General features: G+C 39.4%; 1 protein-coding gene across 1 annotated transcript; it reads left to right on the top strand.

The window, feature by feature from the left end:
* The first annotated feature begins 38 nt into the window (after positions 1 to 38).
* On the top strand, positions 39 to 27,845 carry b4galt6 (UDP-Gal:betaGlcNAc beta 1,4- galactosyltransferase, polypeptide 6). Its single transcript, XM_067417115.1, has 9 exons — positions 39 to 810; positions 10,033 to 10,149; positions 10,918 to 11,031; positions 12,970 to 13,091; positions 13,183 to 13,299; positions 13,532 to 13,719; positions 20,279 to 20,401; positions 22,037 to 22,138; positions 24,256 to 27,845. The coding sequence occupies exons 1-9, from the start codon at positions 696 to 698 to the stop codon at positions 24,401 to 24,403; spliced, it is 1,146 nt and encodes a 381-aa protein (XP_067273216.1). The 5' UTR covers positions 39 to 695; the 3' UTR covers positions 24,404 to 27,845.
* Positions 27,846 to 27,993: the final 148 nt, after the last annotated feature.

The raw sequence follows: 27,993 nt of genomic DNA, 5'->3' as shown, positions 1-27,993 counted from the left end.
ATTTTGAAAGCATTCCTCAAGCATGAGCCCCCTCAGTGGCAGCCATTTTGTAGGTCACGCCTACCGGAAATGGTGTCTGCACCTGCACCGACAGCAGAACCGAAATCGAAGGAATCCCGGTCGAGCCTCGTCACGTTTCTCTCGGGTCTCCCAGTCCCATCCCGCTCATCGCGGTTTCCTCTGCGGGTCGAGCGCCTTTTTACGCCGCCGTGTCGGAGGACTGGTCGCCCGAGCGTGGGGGGATTTGACACAGAGCGGGGAAGAGGGAGGAAGGGCAGGTCCCTCATCATCATCATCACTTTCACTCCCTTCATCATTTCAAAACACCATCATCATCAACGCGACGAGGCGTGTCTGCGCTCACAAGAAACATACCGCAACACTAAACCAGCAGCAACCGCAGCGACACCGAACAAAATGAATCGCGTTGGCCGCGCGCCGAGGCCGGACGCCGTTTGATGTAGCACGTTTTATTATTTATTTATTTTTTGGTCTGGAAATTTCTTGACTTAGTTGGGAGAGCGAACGAGCACTGCGGCCTTGCATCCAGCTGAATGAACGATGCGGACTTTACCAGCACCCTGATTTAGCTCCACATTTCCCACGGATGACCGTTTCACCACACCGAACAGCATCTCTTTTCTCCGTTCTGTGTGTTTTTATGGGAGTGACGGATAGCTAGTAGCCGGGATAAAATGTGGAAGTGGAGGCGGCTGATGCGGTTGTCTAACCGCTCCTTAATGGCCTTCATCTTTTTCTTCTCCATGTCCACGACCTGCCTCTACTTCATTTATGTGGCCCCTGGAATAGGTGAGTCCGCTTGATGATAACAATAGTATCGCGAGTGATGCGATTAATGTGTTAATCATCTTTCATACATCACCGACTCCAGATACTTATCATCACCTCCCAAACAAACACTAGTGACAGGTTGTTTTTTAAACTCATGTAAGCTACCCAACTATAAGTTACGCCGCCCAGAAATGGCAAAAATAGTTGTTGTCGATCCCCTTATGCGAGCAGTTAAATCAGATTGGACTTTCTGTTTATTTTTCTCAATTCAACTGGTTCTGGTTATGTTCACAAACCCCTTAGCAACCATTTTCAACAAGCTTCACATATATTGAATGATAGACTGTTAATGTGTTTGTTTATGTAAATCTCAATTGCCTCTTGTTGGAATTGCTCATATCAAACCTCATGACTACGGAAGATTGATATCATAAATCATCAATTGTTACAATTGTTTGAAAATAACGGAAGTTCCTCAGCGGGATTTGAAGTAATATATCAACACAATATATTACTTCCAATGTGTAAGAACATATCAAGCACAGATAACCGTGTAGGGTTGTTTAATATAATATTCTTTCTATCCAACAACGTAGCATTTGTCGTTAAACATACCTTAATTAATTTATTAACTATAACTGGGGTCCTAGTTCTAACCGAGAATGGATTCCCCCCACTAATACGTTTGGTAGGCTAACTTATGTTTTTCTATTTTGGTATTACACTTGTATGAATTGTATGCATTTAATGTTAAACTATAGCACAAAAAGTTGCACTTAAGAGTTCTTTGACTCACTCAAGTATGACTTAAATGGATAGTTCACCCAGAAATCACAATTGTCATCAACTTTACTCACCCTCAAGTAGTTGTTTTAAACCTGTATGAGTTTCTTTCTTCTTTGGAATTTAAAAGAAATTATTTTAAGGAATGTCGGTACGGTTTCTGTTCCCTATTGACTTTTATAGTATTTATTTTTCATACTATGGAAGTCAATGAGGACCAGAAAGCACTTTTTTTTTTCAAAATCATCTTTTGTGTTCAGCACAACTGGAGGGCTAGTAAATTGACAGCATATTTATTTTTGCATGAACTATTTTAAGTATATCTTGTAATGTATTTAAACTAATTTCATAATTATATTGTCTTTGAAATATGGTTAAGGTGCCAAATATATTCACAAACTTGTTTGAAACTTTAATATAATTTCTATTTAAACTTGTTAAAAAAATTACATGTTAGAAATAGTAAAGTTGCAATTTAGCACATTTACAGTATTAACTTTAAATGTAATATCAAATAACACGCCACTGTTAAAATCACATAGACTTAAATGTGCTTTAGTTCATAGTTTAGAATCAGTGTACATTATAGCATGACAGATTGTTAAAGTGTAATGATTTAAAGTGTAGTTTAAAGCAAAACCTTTGATTTGACGTTACTACAGCGTGTCTTAAGAAGCAATCATAATACTGTACTCTCTTCACACACATGGCCTTTTAATTGTATTTGGATGCCTGCACAAGTGTGTCTTAAATCGTTCGCAGTTTGTCTCGACTTGCTTAACTGAATGTACACAAATTTTGTGTTGCTGTTAAGCAGTTGTAATATTTAACATCAGTCTGCTTGTTGTCCTGTTAGCATTTTGAAGAAAGTTTTGAATCACTGAATCAACAATTTTTCTTGTCTTTTTTTTTCTTTTTTTGTCTCGCTATAAAAGTCTTACTTTAAAAATCCAGGCAACCCTCCGACACTTGCAAACATACAGCAGCAACACAAAACCAAATCCCGTTTTGCTGAGTTTGTATAATCAGTGCCCAAGAAAGGTAATGTTTTCCTCGCTGTTGTTTGACTGGTGTTCAATGGACTGTGAAGAGCTCTGGGTGGTTAGGAAGAACCAATGTGTTTTTGTGTAGGCTTGGGAGTTTTTTAATAAATCTGACTATCAAATAAGCTAGTTTTCATTTTTAACACTATGTATTACAATAATTTTTAATTTAGAAAATAATTACCAGGGGACAAAACTCAGTGGACTTTCCTTCATTTTCAACAATATAGGCAGTGGTTTTCAAACCCTGGGACATGACTCTCTGTGGGGTCGCAAGACTTTAAAAAAATGGGTTGCCAGGATGATTTAAAGGAAAATGGAGTTACATAAAAAAAAAAAAAAAATATTAATTTTTGTGAGGCGTGTCACTCCTCAAACAAGTTCATGGAAAGGAAACCAGATGACGGAAAGCACATCTTGTTTTCTTTATTTTAAATTAGAACTATGTAAGTAAAGACTGCAATTTTCAACATTGTCCTACTCTTATTATCGGTATGACCAAAATGACAGAGTAGTTTATATTTCCTCTGTATGACCTCTGTATGGAGTTACTATTCTGCTACAGTTTTGAACTGAGTTTTGCGGAGAAATGTTCGTCTCGCAAATAAGAGAGTATTTCAAGTGAACGAAAATCAATTTTGCATTTAAAATAAGCTTATTTGGATGTGCGTCGATGTTATATTTCACATGTGCAACGTCTTGTTTGCTTGAGATGAGATGAGACTGCTAAGTTCTGATAGGGTGGCTTAACAACCTCTCACAAGACTCCCTGCAGTAATCTACAGGGGACAAGGAAATATACATGGTGGAAATATACATAGAAAATCAAATTTAACACTGTTATAAAGTCTTTGACATTTATTTCCATTTATAGACTTTATAGACATTGATAGACAAGTTCAAATGTCTACCTTTTGACAAACACACATAAGTTTCTTATTTTTTCTAAATTAATATAAAATAATATCAAGTAGTTAATAGTTCTTCTTACTGATCTTCAAGTTATTTTTAAGTTATTTAGGGTCTCTAATGTTACACATTTTCAGAAATAAAAATGGACAGACTTTTCGCCTATATTAATTAATGAATGCCTCAGAATATTTAAAAATAAAAGCCATCAAATAAACATAGAAATGCAATGTAAAAACTGTAAAATAATAATAAATACACTTCATATCCTTGTATTTATTTAAACAAAAAACAAAACAAAAACATTCATGACACATGTTCTTTAAAAAATAATAATTTGATTGTGCTAAAAAGACTGGATTACTCCTTTTACACACTATTTAGGATGTATATTGTGCACATGCAGTTCTTTCTCATTGGAATAAATAAATAAATAAATAACTAAAATAACTAACTAAATAAAAATTATGTGGGTAACCATTACATACATACAAATATAACATTAAGTGAAGATCTTGGATTTGACCCCAGACACTACTTTGTGGTTTACACACCCAAGATTTTCACTTACTGTTATATTTGCATATGTGTAATTGTTACCCACATAACTAGGTGTTTTTTGCAGTTATATTCCCTCTAAAACCAACACGAATTTTCGAACTATTCGATCATCCGGGTGCGCATTTTGTCAATGACGCACATTACGTCAATAACAGGACAAATTAATACAAAGAGACATAACTACTTGTATAGGTAGTCTATTTAAGTCTATTTAAGTAATATTACTTAAACAAAAACAAGTAAATTAACTAATGGCCAAAAACGCAGATCTCTCTGGAAATGATGATCTGAATCAGGTGTATTAAATAAAAAGGAAGGAACCTGGGACAGGATTGGAAACCATTGATCTTATACTGTTCAATGCAGGGCATCTCTCTCGCTCTCTGCAGATAACGGTTTAAATGAACAAACTTTGAGTGCTGATCAAGAGTTTTGTGCAAGCAATTTAAGGTCGTGAGACTTGTGACTCTTGTCCTAAATATAGCAGGCTTCATCTAGTGATTGAAACAAATATTATTAATATTAATTGAAGTTTTACAGCATATTGAACACTCCGAGCGAGCTCTGTTGTGCTAAACATGGAACTTTTCCTTGACACGGTAAATAATGACACCAGTGAAAGCAGTGCATTTATCCTTTATTCTTGCAATATTTATTCAGTCAGTACAGTAGCCTACACTTTAGCGTTTCTGTTTAATGTTAAATAAAATTAGGCAAGGTATACATAGCACGGTTACATAGCTTGCATATAACTTAATCTCGCAGCTCAACAATTTAACCTCCTACCAACCAAAATCAAACCTACTTCCAGACATGGCTTTTTAGATTTTGGAGGGTTAAAATCGCTTTCTCTTCCACGGTTGAGTTGGGCTCTGCACTTCCTGCCATCTTCACTGCAAGATGCATTAACTTTCAGCAGTGACATTGCACAACTCCTGTGACCTGTCCCTGAACCCCCATGCACGCGCCCACTCGCAAAGCACGCATTTACTACCGCGGCTTTTATTTTATCTTATTTTTTTAATATTAATTTTCACCTTCGAAATTAGTTTTTTAAAAACTATTCAAATATATATTTGAATTTAGAATATTCGTCGACAGCCCTTTTATATAGATTTAGAAAAAATAAGATACTTGTGTTTGCCAAATGGTAGACATTTAAATTTGGAAATAAATGTCAAAGACTTTATAACAGTGTTAAATTTGATTTTCCATGTATATTTCCACCATGTATATTTCCTTGTCTGCTGTAGATTACTGCAGGGAGTCTTGTGAGAGGTTGTTAAGCCAGCCTATCCGAATTTAGCAGTCTCATCTCTGATTGGCTGGAATTATGTCATATTATAACGTTGAGTTGTGTTGAGCAAGCGAGCCGTCGAGCAGTCAGAGCGGGTATCAGAGTGCAAGCAAACGAGACGTTACACGTGTGAAATATGTCGGCGCACATCCAGATAAGCTTATTTTAAATGCAAAATAGATTTTCGTTTGCTCAAAATGCTTTCTTCGACAAGACGAACATTTCTCTGCAAAACTCAGTTCACGCGCACGAATTGCCCTTTTGCACGCTCAAAATATGATCTTACGCACAAAGATATTAACCCCATAGTGACTGCGTTGGCACCTCATGCACACAACATATTCCAGCATTGCAAACTTGACATTGCAGCCTTTTCATTATCAAAATAAAATAGTCAGCCTAACGTATAAAAAGTTACACAGCTTAGTGTAAATAATCAGTAGTAGGCCTACAATTTGTGCTGTCCAGTGTGAGCACCGCTGCTGTGGTGTTTCCAAGCACATTTTTGCGCATGTAAAGAGGATTCTTTTTTCTGTCGATATTGGGGCTAGAGGTGCTCTGATCTGATATTCGAATCGGGTATAGGTCAGAGGAGACCGATCCAAATGTCACGGAATTGGATCCAATTTTACAATAGCAAATTGGATCCAAGCTCAAATGTTGTGGGCAGGGCTGAAGTCGGCTGGCATCCAGGCTAGTTGACCTTTAGACCTGCGGAACAAAGCCTTGTTTATTTTCGTCTGTCTCCGCAGCACGAGCTTCCGCTGACTGCGCACGCACCTCGTCTGTTTGCGGAAGTGTACTTGACGCGCTCGCCGTTGTGTTGTTCTATGAAACGACGAAAAGCATTAAACAAGGCTTTATATGGCACTGATTGCCGGGGAATACAAAGACGTTTCTGGAGCGGCCAGCCATTCATTTGCTTTCCTCCACCAGTCAGGAGCTTGTACTACTGCTGTATTGTTATATTCTGCGTAGTATATTTTGCACGTAACTTTGTCACCCTTTCTGTCGCTTCTTCTTTCCCATTGCTTCATTTTGCAAAATATGTCTGTGTTGGCAAGTGTGGTTGTATGTGTCGACACGTCCCGTGAGTAACAAATACAGTTTTTTTTTTAACCATGCAGCAAACAAACAATCAAAAGCATAAATAAATAAATAAACATTTAAACTGTTTAACTGATAGTAATAATTGGTCCATTTTTTTTATATCAGTAACGGTTAAACGGTCAATATGAGCATCCCTACCACACGTATATAAGCAAGTGAATTTCAGCTGTGTGTGAACAGTAACAAAGCACACGCGTAAAATATAAACCTGCAGATATAACAAATTCCAAACTCAAGTCCAAAAAAAATATGCACATTGCAAGGAGAAATAACGAAACTGTTAGTCTTGACAGATCTCACGCTCTGCACACGCTCTGCACACGCTCTGAATAATCTGAACACAATCATGAGCTGAAAACCACACGCACGCACACGCGTGCACACACACACACACACACACTGTTTGTAGTACAGTATTTGAACGGAAGGGTAAAATTGGCGGTTATTTTGTCAGTTGAAGCTCCTTAGATTTAGCATTCTGTCCCCTCTGAATCAGACATACAGATAAAGTTGTGTAAGATTACATTTATTTGAATGATTGAATCATAGCATTTATTTTAATGAGAGAGCGAGAGAGAGGGGGGGGGGGGTCGTACCTGCGTTCAGTGTCTCTCTTAACAATTAAGATGTACGTTTATTATTTAAAAATAGAGATGTAACCCCATCATCATTGCTATTAAATATAATGCACTTCTGTGGAACTACCTGCCAGTCAGAATCATGTTTTTACACTTATAAATGCTGCTGCCTGCCAGCTGCAATAACCAATAAAACTTTGTTCTAGGGCTGTCACGTTTTATTCGATATTCGAATATCCATTCGAACATGACGTGAAATATCCGTAATCGAACTATAAATAAACTATCCGGTTTTTAAAGTGACGTTTTTTACAGTCGGGTGCGTTTACATGGAGCACTGTAAACGGTTTAAAAGAATGAAATTGCTCCATATAAACACCTCAATCGTAATAAAAATACCCAAACTGCATGAAATTGTAATCGTTTTGAGAGAGGTGGGATATACCTTTTCATGAATCGATCAAACGAAAAATTTAATGTAAACGACCTGACCAGATTACTTTGGAGTGTGCGTCCTTATATGACGTGATACAGCGCGTGCTTTCACCACTGAAGAGCACATGCCATGCTCACATGCACCAAGCTATTAATGTTGAAAAGAGAGGAATAGATATATTCGAATACATTCGAATACATTGCTTGATATTTGATATCCGTAAGAATTAGATTTTTTCCCCAAAATGACAGCCCTACTTTGTTCCATCTTTAAAAAAAATATATTTTCATAAATATAATTATCACAAATATTCTTGAAATATGATATAATTTTGAGGATATATTGCCCAACCCTACACACAAGTCAGTCAAAAGTAGGGGTGTCCATGGTTAACTGATTGACTGATTAACCGTTAAAAGTTGCGTAACCGAGTGAAACATTTTGCTCGGTTAAGTGGCGTCAATGACGTGCTTTGAATTTAGTTGTAATATATGTTTGCATACCTAGAGACCGTCAGAGCGCTCCCAGACATTTGTAATATCCACAAGAAGTAGTCATGACCAGCTTTCTAAGCGGGCAAAGAAAGCGTGGGAGCACTTTAAAAATGAGAGTGACGGGGCAAAATGCAAGTATTGCAATGCAGTGCTTACCGCATTTTTCAGGCTATAAGTTGCTCCGGATTGAGTCGCATCAGTCAAAATATGCGTCATGAAGAGGAAAATAACATACGTCGCACTGGACTAAAAGTCGCATTAGGGCAGAAGCAGAGCGCGAGCCACGCGCGCTGTGCATAACGGATCAGAAGAAAGAAAGTTTGAAGTGAGAAACTTGTGAATGACTAGAGAAAAGCAGACGTTACTTTAACTGTAATGAAGAAAACAAAAAAGCTAATCGCGGACTGAAAGCAAGATGGCCAGAGCTGAAGGGACGAGTCCACAGATGCTTGAACTATCTGCCGGGAGAGGCTCAGCCGCGCGAGTCAAACGCTGTGTGAATCATTCTCGGCTGCATATTTTACTAACGTTACATGCTCTAATCGTGCAGGCGCCCTCGCGGCCACTCGCATTGCTCGTGAACTGGAGCGCATCTCATCCTAATTTAACGAAACTCAGCGTACGCCTCACAGACATGAAATAGATCTTAAGAAACTTGAAATGTTTTTAACAATTTAAAACGAAAAGAAATAGGCTACTCTCTGATTATGTAATCCATGATGTGCATTTCTCTCTATAGGCCCGTTCACTACGGAGATGGTGGTCGTCAAATTAATAAGCTAAAAATAACCCTGACGCACACTATGGTTAACCGAGTATTAACCGCTAAGTGCCTCGGTTAACGGTTAATGAAAAACTTGAAAACGTGCAGCCCTAGTCAAAAGTTACCCAATAATTCTCTGCCATTATAAAGCTTGGAAGAGCTAGGACATTTAACATTAATATAGGTCATACAGGACATTAATGTAACTCCGATTTTATTTGTCTAAAAAAGAAGAATGTTCACACCAGTCATTTTCTATAGGGTTCATGTCAGGGAACTGGGATGGTCATGGCAGAAGCTTCATTTTGTGCTCAGTGATACATTTTTGTGTTGATGTTGTTGTTGTTTTTTTGATCATTGTCCAGAGGCCTATTGCACAAAACTAGGATAAGTGATTAAGCTGGGATATCTTGGTGATGCTGGCTCAATTTATCCTCTAATATAGTTATTTTTCGTTATCGTTATCATTCTTGGTGAGAGTGTGCCTTCAGGTTACGTTTACATGACAGCGGTGTACAAAATTTTGCATCCAGATGTCAAGGTCATCAAGATATCCCAGCTTAATCCTTTATCCTAGTTTTGTGCAATAGGCACCTGATGGAAGATCCAACCACAGCCCATTATAAGATTTCTAGCAGAGGCCATCAGGACAGGTTTATATTTTTTGTCGCCTCCTCAAAACAATGGTAGGGGAAACACTGTGTATGCAAACAAGTCGGTCCTTTACATGCAACCAGAGGATCATTCAGTCATTTAGATTTCAGTCTACACGTCATGGGTTTACATTTCTGCTTGCTTGGATTGTCCCATAGAAGGATGTGAAACTCAGGCCCTTCAAGCCTACAGTTGAAGCTTACCAGTTGACAATCTGGTGATCTCTTCTCATATCTGGACCCGGAAAACGTTTTGGACTCGAATGCTGACATAAGCTTATAGTAGTTAAAACAAAACTACATTACGCTGACAAGAGCCTGGGCTAAACAACCATCGATGCTTACAATGATAGCTGCTTAGAGTTTCAACATCTGCCATTTTGTAATAATGATGCTTTTAAGAGATACCCAGTGAGAGGAGGGGGGGGGGGGGCTTTCCGTTTTTTCCATCCATTTACAATGTGTACATTTAGCATATTTCTGTTATTACGTTTTTTTGTCATTCAGCAAATCTGTACTTCTGAAATTGCACTGTTAACACCATGTTTGTTTCCTTTTTACATCATTTGGGAAATGCTTTTTAATGTTCTCCCGCTCTCTTTTTCTGTTTCAGTCAACACATATTTCTTCATGGTACAGGCTCAGGGTATCATGTTACGAGACAATGTGCGGACCATTGGTCATATGATCAGGCAATACACCATTAAGAACAGTACTCTCAACGGCACAGGTAAGAGTCAACGACACCATCCCTTCATACTAACATTGACCAGACTGATCTTTCAACAGAACCCGATTGCAAAGGCCCAGGTATACAATTCGACAGTTGTATGTTTGGCTTTGTGTAGTTTTGAAGTCTTCCAAAGGATACTCCATTAACCTTGAATGTGTTCAGTGAGTTTGTACTATATCCCGGACCTTTGTTTTTGAGTGCTCAAATTACTTGCACGTGTATTGTTGTCTGTGTGTACACAAAAATGTGTTTATACGGACAACAGAGAATTGTGCTGATAGTGAAATTTACATCAAGTATATTGTCCACAAGCTGGAGCAGAACTTTGTCAAGGGTAGTATACTTTCAGCTGAGTAGATCCTGTTCCTCTGCTTCAAGGTTAACACAAAGTCAATGTGACCTTAGTTCCTCACTTAATGAATGTTCCTGGTCTCGCTGTGAACTATTCATCATGGTGTTTGACAACTATTCATGCGTAATCTCAGAAGTCAGAATAATAACATGGTCTTCCTCTGAAGCATAAATTATCTGGTGTCATAGACAGTATAGGCCGTTTAATGATCTTAACCAACAGCCAAAGAGCTATTTAGACACACTCATTCAGTCTGGCTCAATTCTTTTCACTGTCCAATCAATTCTAAATGGATAAAACCAAGTGTTGCCCCACATTTTTTCTGGTTGAATACCTTTTCACTCTTGAATAAGTCACAGAATGGGAATGGCAATTCATGTTAACTTTGTGTTTGTCTGTCTTTGTTTTAACAGATTATCCAGATGGAAATAATTCTAGCGAGTATATTGCTCAGCCAACCACATACCTCCCTGAGAACTTCACATATGCTCAGAACCTGCCCTGTCCTGAACGGTTACCTTCTATGAGTAAGTTACACAATTTATTTGTCTATTTTATTCAAATTATTTAAATACAGTTTTGTGATAGTTTTAGCCGATTATATGCAATACTCAAATAAGTATCCAAATACGCTTGACTAAAGGTCACATAAAGGACAGATATATAGGCTAAACTTGTTTGCTTTAATTAGGCAGTTTTTTTTTTTTTTTTCTGGCTGCATCCGGAATCACCCTTTTAGTAGATGGAAAAACAGTAGGTAAATAGAGTAGTATGTCGGTATTCATAAAACAGTTGGCAGAAAGTAGATGGATAATCTAATATTTCTGGCGAGGTTGTGAAGTGTACTTCCAATGGACGCTTTACTATCCCATGAGGCCACATTAGAGGATTTGTGAATGGTAGTAAAGCGATGCAACTGATGCTGTTGGTAACGTTACATAATGACAACATGATGTGGTACCTTCGGATTAAATTTATACTAGGGATGGTCGATCTTCCCAAAGTTTCATATCACGATCTTCCTAATTTTGAGATGTACTATTGAGAATATCCAGACTGGAACAACGCTGGACTTATTGATGTGCACAATTTGAACGCCCTGATGCGAGTCATGCCAGTGCGACACACACCAATCCTGGTCTCTTCTATAATTAAATAAAAAACTTTACAGGGATTGCTTTGTAAATTAAATTGAGAATATAACGGATGCATGTGCCATTGATCAAGGAGTCAGCCCATTTACTTACCGGTATGTCCTGATCAGTGCCCTACTGAACAAGGGAGCTGATTAAGACGCACCTAATATTAGCCTCTCGTCTCTTTTATGTCTTAAGGGTGTCGCACCCAAGCCTCGAAGCTCAGCTCCGCGCAGCCCAGTCTCTAGCCTTATTTATACTTTGGCCTGTCTCCGCTGACTGCGCGCGCTCCTCCTCAAACGGACGAGGCGTTTATATTTGATGCGCTCACCGTTGTGCTATTCTTTGAAACGACAGAGGGCGATTCGGAGTAATTATTCTATAAACCAACGTGTCCAGACAAAGTGGGCTAATGTACACAGGTGATGATATTTATTTTAGTACATTTCACCAAAAACCACACTACAAAAGAATGGTGTAAAACTCAGTAAACCTTGGCTTGATATTATTTCTTGTGACATGAGAACAAAATATGCACTAAATTAACGATCTCTTAAATATTTCCTAATTTCACTAAACTTTAGTGTCGTGATTTATTTATTTATTTGATTAAATGTGGATCTTTTATTTAAAATGGCTTATTTCTGCTTTTGTAGGCTCATTCCGTAAGTATAAGCACCTAATGTGCAAACTGGGGCCGGTGTGATGAGATGTCATGCTCGGCTAGATTCGCCGAGAACTCATTCATCTTCGGATGCGGAGCTGTGCGCGGAGTTACAAAAAATGCGTATTATTTTGTTGTATGGTGATATTTTTGCAAATATTTCTTAAAAAAAATCAATGATATTTGTCCACTGGAACGATCACTTTAAATTGAAAACGGTTTACATAAAGCAATTATTTTTCAAATAGATGGATTTAGAAATACAGGCCTGCCCCTAATAAAAGCCTGCTTCAAATAAAAGCCGGTTCCCATCGGCAGTTCAGGTAAATAAAGGCCCCGGTCTTTATTTGAGGAATTACGGTAATATAGAAAATTAAGGATTCTATGCATCGTGATATCAAATCCAATTGTTGCCCTAATTGTAGTTGAATCTCTAAAGAGTCTAGAAGGCAGCATAAAACGGCCTCTGTCTTCTTCTTCTCTGCCTTTTAGCCAGTTAGCTTCCTAATCTAGATGTCCCAGTTGTTCACTCTGTATCTCAACTGTATCTTTCTTTGAGGAAACACCCATACAATTGGCTGTTGGTCTTCACACACTTCCAATGCAGAAATGTTATTCTCAAAAATCTCTTTTTCTTGATTGCTTGCTGTTGTATTTCCTTGCAGAGGGTCAGATGGAAGTCAACATGACTGAGGTTCCTATGGAGGAAATTGAACTGAGGCTCAAACGTCTGGACATTCGATTTGGAGGGCATTGGAAGCCTAAAGATTGCAAACCACGCTGGAAGGTGTGTCACTGTTGCGGTTACATCATTCAAAGTAGCTTATCAGGACAGCAGCATGACTGCTTTTGTGTATTTATCTCTTCCTTTCTCTCAGGTGGCCATACTAATCCCTTTTAGGAATCGCCATGAGCATCTTCCCATTCTCTTTCAGCATCTCGCCCCTATGCTCCAACGCCAACGCTTGCAGTTTGCTTTTTATGTCATTGAACAGGTGTGTACACTAATAATTGAAAACTTTATTGCCATAACAAATGTATTTGTCTTTTTCTTGGTGAGCTCATCAGCAATAATAACATGCAATAAGATTAAAAGCATGTGGAATTCTGGAGAGGTATTTAACACCTCTAATGTACTGATGCTTGAGAAAGTAAACAGGATGGATTTGAAGTTATTTTTTAGTCTAGTCTGTGCTATTTTTTAGTCATCTATGTATGTGCTTTCAGGCAGGTACTCAGCCGTTTAACCGTGCCATGCTGTTTAATGTGGGCTTTAAAGAGGCCATGAAAGACCTGGACTGGGACTGTGTGGTTTTTCATGATGTCGATCACATCCCAGAAAACGACCGTAATTACTACGGCTGTGGTCAGATGCCTCGACACTTCGCCGCCAAGCTCGACAAGTACATGTACATGTAAGTGATTGATCTGAAAGGTTTACTTTAGTTATTCTCTTTTTTCTCTTTTACCCCTTCCTTATTCTGCATTTTCTGATTGCTTAACTTTTTTTTTTCTTTATTGCCCGGCTCTTGATGTTCCAGGTTTTTAATGCAGATAAGTTGAGTTCAGTTTGTTTTCAAAGTACGTATTCTAAACAATTCTAGGCTCGAGGTTTAAATAATTGTCGTGTTATAGTCTGTGAGCGTATAAACTGTTGTGATGTTATACACCACCTGTAGACCCTTATGGATCTTAAGGGATATATGTATTTGTGTTTAGTTGGTTGTTAGTTGGTTGTGTTTGTGCGGTTTTATCTTTCTGGTTAAAGGAATATTTCACCCCAAAATTTTGTTCCAAACCTGAATTCATTTCTTTGTTCTGCTTAACACAAAAAATATATTTTGAAGAATATTGGTTGAAATACCCCATTGACTTCCAGAGTATTTTTTCCCTACTATGGAAGTCAATGGGGTCCATAAACCGTTTAGTTCCCCATATTCTACAAAATATCGTTAGGTTACTTGCGTAATTCTGGTTCTCTGAGAACAGAGCAAGGTATCTCGCATATGGGAACGCCCCCAGTTACCATTTACACCAGCACCAATTACACCACGTCAGTCCGAAGGACGGACCAATCACAGCTCATACACGGAGCCCATCCCCTTCCTATATATATGGCTGTGATCCCCGTTTATGAGCATGCTCTTCCCCCGTGTTATGTGATTAGGGAAGCTTGTTGAGATGCCTCGCTCTGTTCTCAGAGAACCAGGGTTACGCAAGTAACCTAATATTCTCTTTCAAACAATTGATCGGTATCTCATATGGGAATGATATAGCCAACTCCCGGAACGCATGCTTTCCGAAGCCTCCGAACAGACCTGGCAAGAATAAAAGAGAACCTTTCAATTCTCCAAAGAGCCAACATTGAGAACGGCATGAGCCATAGAAGGCGCAGTGACATCCAGATGTTAAAATCTGATAAATGTATGAGGGGAAGCCCAGCTTGCAGCTGCACAAATATCTCTTACCGAAATCCCCTTAAACAACGCCCAAGACGTAGCTATACCTCTTGTAGAATGAGCCTTTAAACCCACTGGGGAATTAAAGCCCATAGACGTATAGGCCAATTCAATCGCCTCTACTATCCAATGGGAAAGGCGCTGCAAGGAGATCGGATTACCCTTACACTGGGTGGCCCATGAAACGAATAACTGATCATACTTCCTGAAAGATCGTGTCCTGTTTACGTAATAGGGTAACGCCCGTACAGGACATAAAGGTTGCAATTTCCGCTCCTCCTCCGAAGAAAAAAGAGGGGGGTAAAAGGCATGCGACTCCATAGCAGAGCAGTTATAAGCTGAACCACTGACTTTGGGAACGAAAGCCGGGTTAGGTCAACAATGTAACCTTGTCACCACCCGCGCTAAAATTCAGACATGTCCGTTGAACCGACAAGGCATGCAACTCACCCATTCACTTAGCTGATACTAAAGCAAGTAGCAAGATCGTCTTCAGAGATTAATATTAACACTCTCCAGAGGTTCAAATGCAGCCTTAGTAGAAGCATTTAGAACCAAGGATAAATCCCATGACGGGACCAGGCGCTTAGATACTGGTCTCAGATGCTTTACTCCCTTTATAAAACAGCATACAAGTGGGTGCCGTCCCACTGAAACTTCCTCGAATCCTATGTGACAGGCCGAAATGGCAGCCAGGTAAACTTTAATAGTAGAAAATGCTCTCCCATTGTACCTTAAGCTTTGTAAAAAGCAGAGTACATCACTCACCGCACATTGAAAAGGAATAACTCCTTTACACGAACACCATTCCTCAAACACATGCCATTTAAGGTCATACAGAGAGCGCGTTGACCTCGGGAGTGCGTTTAAATTTAACCCCTCACGGGCCAGACCCAAAGATCGACTCGTTCTGGGTGCGGGTGTATGATCCCATTGAACGGATCCCATCTGTGAGACTCTGAGACCATTTTATTTCTTGGTTCATTGCGGTCATTTTGTTTTTGTCTCCCTGCACACTTGGCAATGAGCCTGGATGTGACAGAGAATTTTTTATTTGCTTTGAACTCAGTGGCTGAAGTGCATTTTGACAATACACTTGAGAATGTGTGCTTCTACCCAACAGACCATATTCTTCTGGTGGCTGAGCATTCTGCACTCGAACTTAATGGAACATAGTGTGTTGAGGGGCTGAACTTGCCTAAACACAAACTTAGAACCATTTTTCCACTCAAATTCCACCTTATTCCGATTTTTTGTGGGTGGGGGAACAGATATGGTGCTCTTTTCCGTGGCAGACATGTCAAACGCCTCTCCTTCCTTTTTCTGGAGGTTGCACCTCTGTCTCATCGCCGCAACGGCTGGACCAAACAGTCCACTAGCATCGACCGGCGCGTTGAGAAAATCAAATTTCTCCTCATCTCCGATGCTTGAGAGATTAAGCCACAGCGACCTCTCACCTCCAACGGCAACAGCCATGGTACGGCTGCAGCTGTGCACCGCACCGCATTAGGTGCATAAGTTGAGGTATGTTATGCTGCAGATCTTCTCCCAGACGCCCGGGTTTGGATTGCCGGCGTCCAGCTGAGTACCCAGTTCCTCCAACAACTCGTCTTGATAGGCTGCGAACAATGAATTGTCGTGAAGTGCCCGCACTGTTAGCCCGGAGGATTTGTATATTTTTTGGTACACCATTTTTCCTGGGAAGGAGGGACTGGCAGATGAGAGGGTTGTCTGCCTGTTTGGATACAGGTGGGATGGTGGGAGGGTTAGAAAGCCCGAGCCCTTCCATTTCACTCACATCGAGCGACTTATAACCCTTGACGGGGACCCGGTAAGAAAAGGGCTTGTCCCACGATCGTTTCATCTCTGTTACACACACCAGCAACCTAGGAAGCAGTTGTTTCGCTGGTGGAAGGCGAGCAGTGAGCCTTTTCCCATCATAAGCATCATGTTAAACTGCTGGATCCCCAGAAGTTACGGGCACAGCAATGCCAAGCTTGGCTGCCGCACGCTTACAAACTTCCACAAGGTCACAGTCTCCTACCGCCGACGCCATGTCTCCGCTTGGCGTACTCACTGGCCTGGATGCTTGTGCAGCAGACAGAATAGCATCATCCTCCTCATCATCCTCCTTATCTCGGAGGAGGCGAGCTAATCCTCCTCCTCGTCTCCCTCCACCTTGTTGCCTTCTGCAAGTAGTTGCTGGTTGAAAAGCGGCATAAACTCAGGTGACTGCATTAGGGATGGGACGAAATATCGTTTGACAAAATATCGCGATACAAAACGTGACGAAACGCATCGAGGTCGAAAATTTTTTATCGCGAAATAAAGATAGATGGCACTGCTGCATGATTTGCGTAGAATGAGGTTGGGGTGCAGCAGCAAACATTAATAGGGAAAGAAAAGGGTTGACATTAGCATTAATATTCTAAACCAAAAATGCAGTTATTGCCTACATAAACTACCATATTTTCTGTTTAACTTTTATTAGACTCCAGAAAGAAAAGGGCGTTTTTTCACTGAGCACATTCTCTGCAGTCTGAGCGCGATGCACTGCAGCTCACTCTCGCTCATGTCTGAGGTAAATCATTAACACCATCACCACGCTTACAGTACACGTGTTTTATTGAACTAAATACATTACAATCGGCTAAAACGAATGCACAGGTTACTTTCCTGAACAAGCGCGCTCCCGAGTCCGTGTTCTTCACACTGTCCACGTGAATCGCGGCCCAGTTCGGCGCGCACGCGCAAAATACCGGCAGTTCAACAGGAAATGCGGATCTCTTAAAGGGGCCGCACTATATTCCTACTCGTGTAATATGGACCTCCTCTAGATATGGTGTGGTTCTGATTCGCTCACTGGTACACATTAACAATTTTTCATACGAACTTTGCCCTGTTCTGAATTAAACTGCCAGTGTAAAAACTCCCTTTATATTCTTAAAATGAGAGAAATCACTAACAGTTACTTACTCATTATTTTTAAGTTTAGGCTTAAGAGAACAATTTCTTAGATAAACATATCTATGACCTTTGATATGTCTAGTCTTCATACTGTATTGATTATTATTGAATAAGTATGGTTTCACTAATAATAAATGTACATTTGCATAAAGCATGCATATTTGTCCATACCTATGTTGATTAGAGTATTAAAAACTTAATTTAAACTTAATTTAAGATACATTTACAATTGCTAAAAAGGTGCGATTTAAAATCGAGTTAACTCATGACAATCATGCAGTTAATCGCGATTCAGTATTTTAATCGATTGACAGCCCTACAGTGCCCTCCACAATTATTGGCACCCCTGTTTAAGATGTGGTCGCGGACTTCTAAAAATTCTTCTTTTTTTTTAAACAACATAGAACCAAAATGCAAAAGAAGAGAAAAATCCTACCGTTCGTTTAAGTACATTACTTTGGTGGTAAAAAAAATCACAGATTTGAAAAAAATAAAAATACAATTTGATATCGTATCGTGACGTATCGTATCGTAACCCTGGCATATCGAGGTGCATCGTATCGTGAGTTTAAGTGTATCGTCCCATCCCTAGACTGCATCCATAATCTCACCCCATGAACAAAAATTCTGCGGGCAAGAGGGTTGAGTTTGGGCCACACTTGTCGAAGGAGGGACGGAAGAGGGAACCGGATCCTCTTTGGAGGATGCAGCCACCCGAAGCCTTCTTTCTAAGATCCTAGCAGGCGTTAAATGACAATGCGCGCAACTCTCCGCATCCACTAGTGCGGCCTGAGCGTGCTTGACACCCATGCAAGCGATACACATCGGATGCGAATCCCTGCCTGAGATCATAAATCCACAAGCTGCCGGACACGAGCGCGAAGAGGCATCTTTCTCCATATCCACTGCGGCCTTGGACACCGACATGGTGAGTAGAATCCTGTATCTTAGCTCGCCTTAAAAAAAATCAGTAACGAGCAGAGAAATCCACAACAGATTAAATGCTGTACTGCGTTCTACAACGTCAACCTTGACGGTACGTTTGTGAACTGAAGCAGGACAGGTGCTATGGAAAGTCACAGCCATATATTTGGAGGGGGTGGGCTCTGTGTATGAGCTGTGATTGTTCCGTCCTTCAGACAGACATGGTGTAATTGGTGCTTCCATAGTCTATCCCGCCTGGGGGCATTCCCATATGTGAGATACCGGGCGATTGTTTGAAAGAGAACTTCTTTTCTGTTTAACAGAACAAAGAAATTCATACTGGTTTAGAACAACTTTTGGGTGAGTAAATGATGACAGAATTTAAATTTGTGGGTGAATTATACTTAAAAGTAGCTTTGACACTGAAACGAAGAAAAATCTTTATTTTTGAAAACCATGTCACCAAAAACAGGAGCATTTTCAAACATTTGTCAATAATGTGTTTAAAACAATATAGTGTCTCACTATTACCCACCTTGTATTTTTGTGATTTTGTTGCCTCTTTAGATTTGCCGTATGTTGCCATGTCACTTCCTTGATCATGAGATGCGAACGTGTGAACTTAGTGAAGACAACTAGAACCATTATAATGCAGCTTTAATGTGATATAAAAATGTGAGGTCAGCAAATGCATGCTATATTTGGGCTATTGAATATTCGGGGTGTATTTGCATTTTTGTTGGTGCTTTTTATTTTTTTCCTAATGAATGTGTCAATAAACTTGTTTAGCCATTCACTATTTTTTTCATTCTATATATATAATTTTTTCCTCCAAAGAAATTTTTGAAACATTTCCCTTTTTCGTCATTCATCAAATCCATGTCTGTCCAAATCATTTTCATGAGCTTCAGGAAACTGGCTTCATTTTGTAGATGTTAAGGGCCTGAAAAATGTTTAATCCTTAAATCCACTTCCTGCTGTGTTGTTTATATATGCGTCTGATTCTAAGAGACCAACTCACATGTTTGGTTAAATAAATGCAGAGCTGCAGTTCATCTTCACATTTTTGTTTGCGTTTCCACAGCAGCTCATAGAACTTTGATGTAATGCAGGACCGAAATGCTTTTGGGATGTGGTGATTTTAGGACTGTTATGCAGATTGTGTGATTTGTGTAATGAGGCGTAAACGCAGCTGTAATTGTCTCTCAAACGTATTTAGGGTAGGTAGTTGGAGAATTTATCTTTATTTTGCATGTGACTAGGGAGTGATTTAAGACCCCGTGGTTCAGCTTTGCTTGGGTTTAGTTTGAAAGGACGGCTGTTCATGTGGACGTATTCTGGTTGAATCCAAAAGTGCTTTGTGGGGATGGATTGGATGGAAGTAAAAGTGTGCTGTGTCCCCTCATCAACTTATGAAGTAGCATGATAGTCTGTGCTATTAAAAGGCTTGTTTTTTGTTGCCTATTGCTTTCAAGTGAATCCTGATGGTAAGGTTTCTGTTTCTTCTTTTTCGTTCCCCCTGCTCCTTTTCCGTTTGTTTTAACTCTTAGAATTTTTTACAAGTGATTTGCATAGTGGTACTTTAGTTTACTGAGTGTTGAAGTGTGTGTGTGTGTGTTTTCAGCCTTCCCTACAATGAGTTTTTTGGTGGAGTAAGTGGACTTACTGTCGAACAATTTCTCAAGATCAATGGCTTTCCCAATGCATTCTGGGGCTGGGGCGGCGAGGACGATGACCTCTGGAACAGGTTAGTTTTGTTTAATTAGATAAATGTGCATCAGTGTTAATTTTGTTGATAAATACTTTTTGTACATTTTCATCAGCAACATTTTTTCATTGATGAAAACGAGACTATAATTATAATAACCAGTTTTAAATGACAAAAATTATGACGGAAATCTACTGTAATTTTAATCCGGTCATTATTGATATTTTGGTTACAGAATTAACTGTATTTAATTCCATTCCCATTTAATTCTTAGTTAGGAGTAAAGACTAAAAATTGTATTTTTGCAAAAAAATTTAAATGTGCTTCTTGGAGGAAAAGTATAGCCTGACAAGCCAGACCCACATCAAGATGTTTGGTCTGGAAACTCATCATTGACAAGGCTCAATCCGAGGGGCGGGATAAACGGTTGTCTTTCAAACTCCCTCTGCACGCGATAGGATAGCGCTACCACCAACCGGAGCAACGACGGTGAAGGGGAGCTCGCTGACTGATTAAACATTCGCCGTATCCGGTCGGCTAAACTCCGAACACATCTTCCCTTTTTAAGAATGACTTCAGTGCCACTCTTTGTTCTTTTCTCAGAGGAAAGCTCAACTCCAAGTCTTCTGGAGGTGCGGGCAGAGCTGATTCGAAAGACCGCCGCCGTTCGCCAGTTTCTGTGTGACTAGAAGCACGCAAACGCAACTCGGCCGTCGTCATTATGGCCCCGCCCGCCGACTCTATAGCCTACCTACACGATGTGATTGGCCCGTCCAGATTCTGAGGAATACAGCTCAGATAGGAATTGAGAGTTGCTAGACCACACTTGCGGGCAAATTAAATTTGCTGCCGCTAGGGTGCGTCTAGATTTCTAGGCTAGGAAACGTATGCATCAAGCCCTGACGAGTACTGAATTGATCTGAATATTTTGTGTTTTTTCGCTTGAACGGTCAAAATCACACACTATTTTTTCAATGTCAGTTTTGGTTTGTAGGCTATTCAAGTAACAGTCGGTTATGTGGACTAATGCTTAAATGCTTAATTTATTACAATAAGTAAAATGGTAACACTTTACAATAAGGTTTCAATTGTTATGTATTAATTAACATGAACTAACCATGAGCAATACATTTGTTACTGTATTTGTTAATCTTTGTTAGCGTTAGGAAACAAAAATACAGCTGGTTTATTCATGTTAGTTCACAGTGCATTAACTAATGTTAACAAGCTTTTTATGAAGTATTACTAAATGTTTAAATTAACAAAGATTAATAAACACTTTATAAGTGCAGTTCATTATTAGTTCATGTTAACTAAAGTAGTTAACTAATGTTAACTAATGAACCTTATTGTAAAGTGTTACTACTAAAATCTTATGATATTTAGTCGACTAAAACTGAAACAATTCAGGTGACTAAAATATGACTAAAACTAAATGGCATTTTAGTCAAAATACTGAAAAATAAATCAAAATTTGCTGTCTAAATGAACACTGATGTGCATATTTCTAAGAGCAGCATAACACTGTTTATAACTATCCAGATACTTTTGTGTAACAAGAATTTATTGCTTCACCATTTTGGTGTGCGAGACTAAAGTATGACTCATGTTATCATAAACAAATAGATGGAAATGTCATAGAAACGTGTGTGTGTGGGGATTTCTTGTTCTCAGGGTTCATTATGCAGGTTTCAATGTGACCAGGCCAGAAGGTGATATTGGCAAATATAAATCTATCCCCCATCACCACCGAGGAGAGGTGCAGTTCCTGGGGAGGTCAGTGTGCCCACACACACATAAACACTAGAGTGATGTATAAGGTTAGGGCTGCACGATATATGTTTTAAGCATTGATATGGAGATGTGTGCGTCCACGATAGTCACACAGCAGTATGTGCAATGTGAAGTATAGGGATCGCAGTTGATACTTATGAGTCAGCTGCTTCCCGGTTCAAAGTGCATTTGATTCGTGGATTAATCTCAAAGTTTAACCATCATAGAGTTAAAATTTATCTTGCATGTGTTGTCCTGTCAGTTTAAATATCAAGCGCAAGAAGACTGGCACAGAGTGCCATGCTGACAACATGAGAAATTCATTCCATTTCTGTTCCTTTTAAGCTTCAATGGACACATCAGAATGCCCGTCGCGGTTATGTGTTGTAAACAATTTACCCTTCGTTGGCTTTTGATTGATAGGCGATCTGACCAATCACAATCCGCCATTTTGTGGCGGACATATGTGTCGCTCATATGTGAGAGCACGGCTTGTCGGAAATTGCAAAAGTAACTAAAGGGGGGCAGGTCTTTGCGAACGGTCAATTGAGAGCGAATGCTAATGCGTATCATTATATTGGACCTGTGCATTCGTCTTAGTGACAGCAGCCTAATGTATCCACAGCGAGAAAAAACACTTTTTTAGCTTTAACAAAGATGAATGGTATTAATTAATTATATTAGTAACATTTTATTTTTACAGTAAAGACATGAAACCCAAATTAAACATGAAGGAAATTTTAGCATGGCATTATTACAAAAAATGTCATTTATGTGCTACTTAAGCCATAACAAAACAGCACTACTGATTCGTGGGGAAGGCAGGAAAACATCTACAGATGCTGATATGGCAATAGAAATAAATAAATATTGAACAGGTGGCAACCTATCACATCACCATGTTAGAATTCACTGAGTGACCCATTCTTTCACAGCAGTCTGCATGCCTAGGTGCTTGCTTTTATGCACCTGTGGCCATGGAAGTTATTAGAACACCTGAATTCAGTGATTTGTAGGGGTGCCCCAATACTTTTGGCAATATAGTGTGTTTCCTTTTGTGCATCACTGACATTTTATTGTGAAGAAAATGAGAGTATGGCTGTGCATGAGTTAATAAAGATCTATTCATTAGCTCATTATAGGCTATCTCTAATATCACAACCTTGTCTGCTTTAACACATCCTCTATGGATGTTGTGAAACCACGCTGTGTAATGAGCTGATGGCGCAATACGGCCGTGTGCATTGGGCTGAATAAAAAGTGCTTAAGTTTTGAGCACTTTTATTGTGCTTTATATTAAATAAAAGGCGCTTTAAAAGTCCTTGAATGTGGTGTTCATGAAAGAGTCGGAACCGTGAAAAAAAAAAAAAAAAAAGCTTATTTAATTTGTATCTTTGTTCTGTTCTATTGATCTATGCTTGTAATTAGTATGCTTATAATATGCAGATGCACTCCCCTTCGAAATAACCTATTTTCATCCTAGAATTATTTAATTCTTTACAAATAGAGCTATAGAAATAATCTGGTGAAATAGTTTTCATAACGCTATGAATATAGCAGAAAATCTAAATATCACAGTGTAGTTTTTTTTCCTTCAATATCGTGCAGCCCTATATAAGATCTTTAAGTCTTTGAGGTTTGGTTACTGTAGGTGAAAAGGGATTCACTACAAAGCCCCTCAAATACAACCATATACACGAGCTGGGCGTGGGCCCTAAAAACAGGAACTGTATGCTCAGCAGAGGGTCAACACCGAGGAAGCACCTTTTTTGTTCTAAGAAAATCTACGTCAAAAAAAAAACCTGTCACTGCTCCGCCTTTTTCCTCAATCTCCTTTCTGTTTATCCCCAATTTCGGAGGTTAGGTCTTCAAGAACTAAGATTTGGAGGGTCGAAAACAACTTTCTTTTCACCGCACTGTTCGATCATTACCTCTGACCTGCTTTCACTTCTCCTGACCTTAAATAGAAGTTGCATTCCTCTGTTTCCGTGTATCCCAGAGTGGATTGACCTATCTGTGACGAAAGACATATTTGCGGTCATGTGTGTATAGAGCTTTGCATATTGTAGTAGATTATCTCAAGGACACACTAACCCACGGTCATCTCGCCCTCCCCTCAGGTACAAGTTGCTGAGGTACTCTAAAGAGCGACAGCATCTGGACGGCTTGAACAATCTGCAGTACTCTTCGGAGATCTCTCTGAGCAGCCTGTATAAGAACATCACGGTCAATCTGAATCCCGAGCTCGCCCCCATTGCAGAGTACTGATAGGCTTCACCCCCCTCGGCGTGATCCCGAGTCAGAAAATGTGATGTATCGATGCCAAATGCCCTTAAAAACAGGAGTGAGGAGGGCAAAGGCCTGTCTAATGCACAGTTAGTTGCGTGACGTGTGTGTGTGTGTGTGCGTGCGTGCGCGTGTGTATGTACGATTACTGGATCATATCTGTGAAAGTGTATTAGCGCGACTGTGCGTTTAATTGCATGTTCCTATGTCCATGCTGGCTTTAGCGAATCAGATCACAACACATTTTAAAAAAGGTGGGGAGTGCCAGCGTCAACAAATCAGATGTTTACTGCAAAGCCTTAATTGAATTTTATAGGCTATCAAACTAGATCTAGTCATCTGTGCTTACATTGTAGAAAGCTTGGTTTTACATTGCAACAGCACTCTTGACGCCAATAGACATTTTGTCATGTTCTGTTAGTATAATTTTTTTATACATATCGTTTTTTTAAAGAGACAAATTGTTTAGAAGACGTCAATGCAGTTTAAATGGATGTATTTTAAATCTGTCCTTCACGTCAACTTTTGTTCTTGTATTACGTTATACATTTCACCTCAGTGGCGTATTATGGTTTTATTTCCCCCCCAATTCCATGGCTAAACAGATGGCTGTGACAAGTTGCATGCATGACCCTGACTCCCCTGTAAATAACTGGCCTTTTAAATGATGCTTTAGCTTTGTCCCCCCCAAAAGACGCCTGTGATTCCAGTGGAAACACTCTTCTTTTTGGCAGCTAATTGTTGTTTTTGACTCCTGTTATTATTATTTTTTGTATTTTTGAATGGTGTGGGACACATGACTGATGGTCAAAAAAATATATATCAGCGATGACTAGAATGCAAAATCAAAAACAGAAAACAGATATCATTACCTGCTGCATGCCTTAATTTATTTTTTGTTAAATAATTATTTAGTGTCTTAAATAATTTTTATTTTTAGTCACATTGAATTTACTTTTTGTTAATAGCATAATCATTCTCATGTCTCCCCTTTGAAGTGCACTCCTAGGTAGTAAAAAAAATATGACTGAAATGATAGCAAGGTGTTTAGGAGACTGGTCGTTCGCAGGATGACCTGTTTGGACAGTCAGGTTCGCAGCTGCTAAAGCCAAACTGCAGGGTTTGGCGTGTGTCTCAACCTGTGAGTTTTTTGTTTTCGTGTGTGTAGCTCTCAGTGTAAAGTACTATGAGACGTAACGCTCCGGTAGGGCCAAGATGAGAGGGCGACTAGGCCGTTGCTCTTGAATGGCATTCGGAGTACCCTTGGGCCATGACGACTTTATGCTGTTAAAGTTTTGAGCATTACAAGCTGTTGGTACATGTTTGCCTTTTGTATATAATTTAATTGTTTTGGCGTTGTAAATGTACCATATGTTGCTTCGTTTTTTTGTGTGTATATTTTAAGTTATCATATATATGTCCTAACTGCTATTTCATATCCTCTCGTGTGTGTGTGTGTGTGTGTGTGTGTGTGTGTGTGTGTGTGTCCATCCACTCAGAATTACACGTTTAGGGTGAGATTTTGTCAGCAGCATGGTTTGCGACATTAACTGGACTTTCTGACACTTGAAGTTGAGACACCCACAGCAAACAAAAACGCTTTATTGCGCCTGCTTTCTAAGGCTTTTTGTAGGTTCTTTCCAGCTGCATGTCTCTGAAGTATAGTTGAGCCATGGCATCTCTGAGGTCCTCAGCTTGCTTTGTCTATTTCTCAGTGGATCATTTCTTAAACCCTAGTATGGTCTCTTCCCATTGATAGTGTTCCCGACGTGATCTCCAGTGCCCAGTCTGTTGTTTACAGTCTCTTCTTAAACCATCAGACTAGCAGTTGGGTCCATTCAGACCCGTTTACTGTGGTTATGGGTTACATAAAAACATTTGACCAACTCGAGGAATTTGAACAATTCTGCCGTTTCAGAAATGAACTGAATATATTAAACTTAAACGGAGGTTACTGGTGCCAAAGTCTGCTTTTCCTCATTGATCACCTCCTCTTTCAGCATAATGTGATAAAGTGTATCTCTAGGACTTCATCTTAATCTAAACATTTCGAGCCAGTCACTTCGAAGGTCTGCGAGTGTTTTTCGGTATGCGTGAAGCGAGTCTGTGTAAGAGTGTGTCATGCAGTCTAGTTTGAGAGGATTGCTGTAGGCTATAGAATTAAGTGGAACACGGGTGGAAAAAACCCTCGCCTCACTTTTCCACTGCACAGGGCCGACAAAGTTTAGGCAAAGTTGGCATCAAATGCAGGATGCCGTGCTATTGTTTTACGCCCTGTGCTAGTGTTGAAGCAGCTGGTGAGAATAAGTGTTGTTTAATGTAAAAATAGAGGCATTTTAGACCATTTATAGGCTTTCAAAGAGGGGAAGTATGGCTTACAAGTAGTAGTTTCCAGAATGCTCAAATAAACAAGCATCATTCCATCGTCACGGTGCACTGTTTTCTTATTTTGCAGTAGGTCGCACTTTTGTGAGCTAACAAAGTAAAAAAAAAAAAGTGGTCTTATGCTGCAGTACAGAGTCGGATAGGCCTGTTACCTATTGTGTTAATCATTAGCTTTTGTGCCTCTGCAAAAAGCTTTTATTTGGTTACACAGATTGATACTGAAAGTTACACATTGTTCTTAACGTGAGGTGGGTTGCAATATGAACATTGAATGTTTATTTTATTTAATGTTTGGTGGTGATGGTGTCATGCCCCATTCCCCTGATATGAAGTGTTTTTTTCTTCATCTTTTTTCTTTCGTTTTTATGGTAAAACACATTTGAGACGGCTCCGGTGTGTTCGGATCTGGTGGTTAATCAGTTGTAGCTTTTATAGAAGCTTTATGTTAAGCGCGGTCATTTGTCTACTAATTTAGATCTCATTTTCCACTCCAAACCGACCTGCCCCATCCTGTTCCAGCTGTCTTTTGAAAATATCCAGAAGAAACAATAGATAGAACATTTTAAAAGAGGATTTATTTACCATTACAGATCTGTAATGTGTAGAGTGTTACATTTTTTGCAGTATTCATAATTGTGCCTTGATTTTTTTTTTTTTTAACTCATTGTTTGTTGAGATGTGCAGTGGGGTGCGTGTGGATGATGTTTAAAATTAGAATTGGGAGCACATTTACATTTTTCTTTAACTCAGTTTTTATTTCAATCTGGAGCTGTGTCTATAAAACTAAAATGTCTGCTTGGCCATTGAATTGGAACTGAAAAACATGAGGAATTTCTCCTGTGTTTGTTTCTCCAATGTTGAGGGTCCACTTTAACTGTAACACCAGTATGAGAAGCAGCGTCTTGAGATGCCAGCTGCTTTGACTGACATGTACAATCCTGGTTCCTGACTACTTTTTTGTTTTGTTTTTGTTGTACTGGTCTGTTCACTGCATTTCACTCTGTAATGATCATTAAAAGACTTTATAGTTGAAAACTGATTCTGAGTCTCTTAATTTGTCTAAGGGTGAGTGGGTTTAATCGGGGTTCAAAATTAACTCCAAATGCAGGTAAAAACTGGCTTTGTTAAAGAACTAATTGAAATAGGACTCCAGCAGAAATCAAGTTATGAAGCAGAGCAGGACAAGT

This window comes from Pseudorasbora parva, chromosome 15 (genome assembly GCF_024679245.1).
Source record: "Pseudorasbora parva isolate DD20220531a chromosome 15, ASM2467924v1, whole genome shotgun sequence".
Classification (NCBI taxonomy): Eukaryota; Metazoa; Chordata; class Actinopteri; order Cypriniformes; family Gobionidae; genus Pseudorasbora; species Pseudorasbora parva.
Note: the sequence above shows the minus strand (reverse complement) of the source record. Positions and strands in the feature narration are given on the sequence as shown.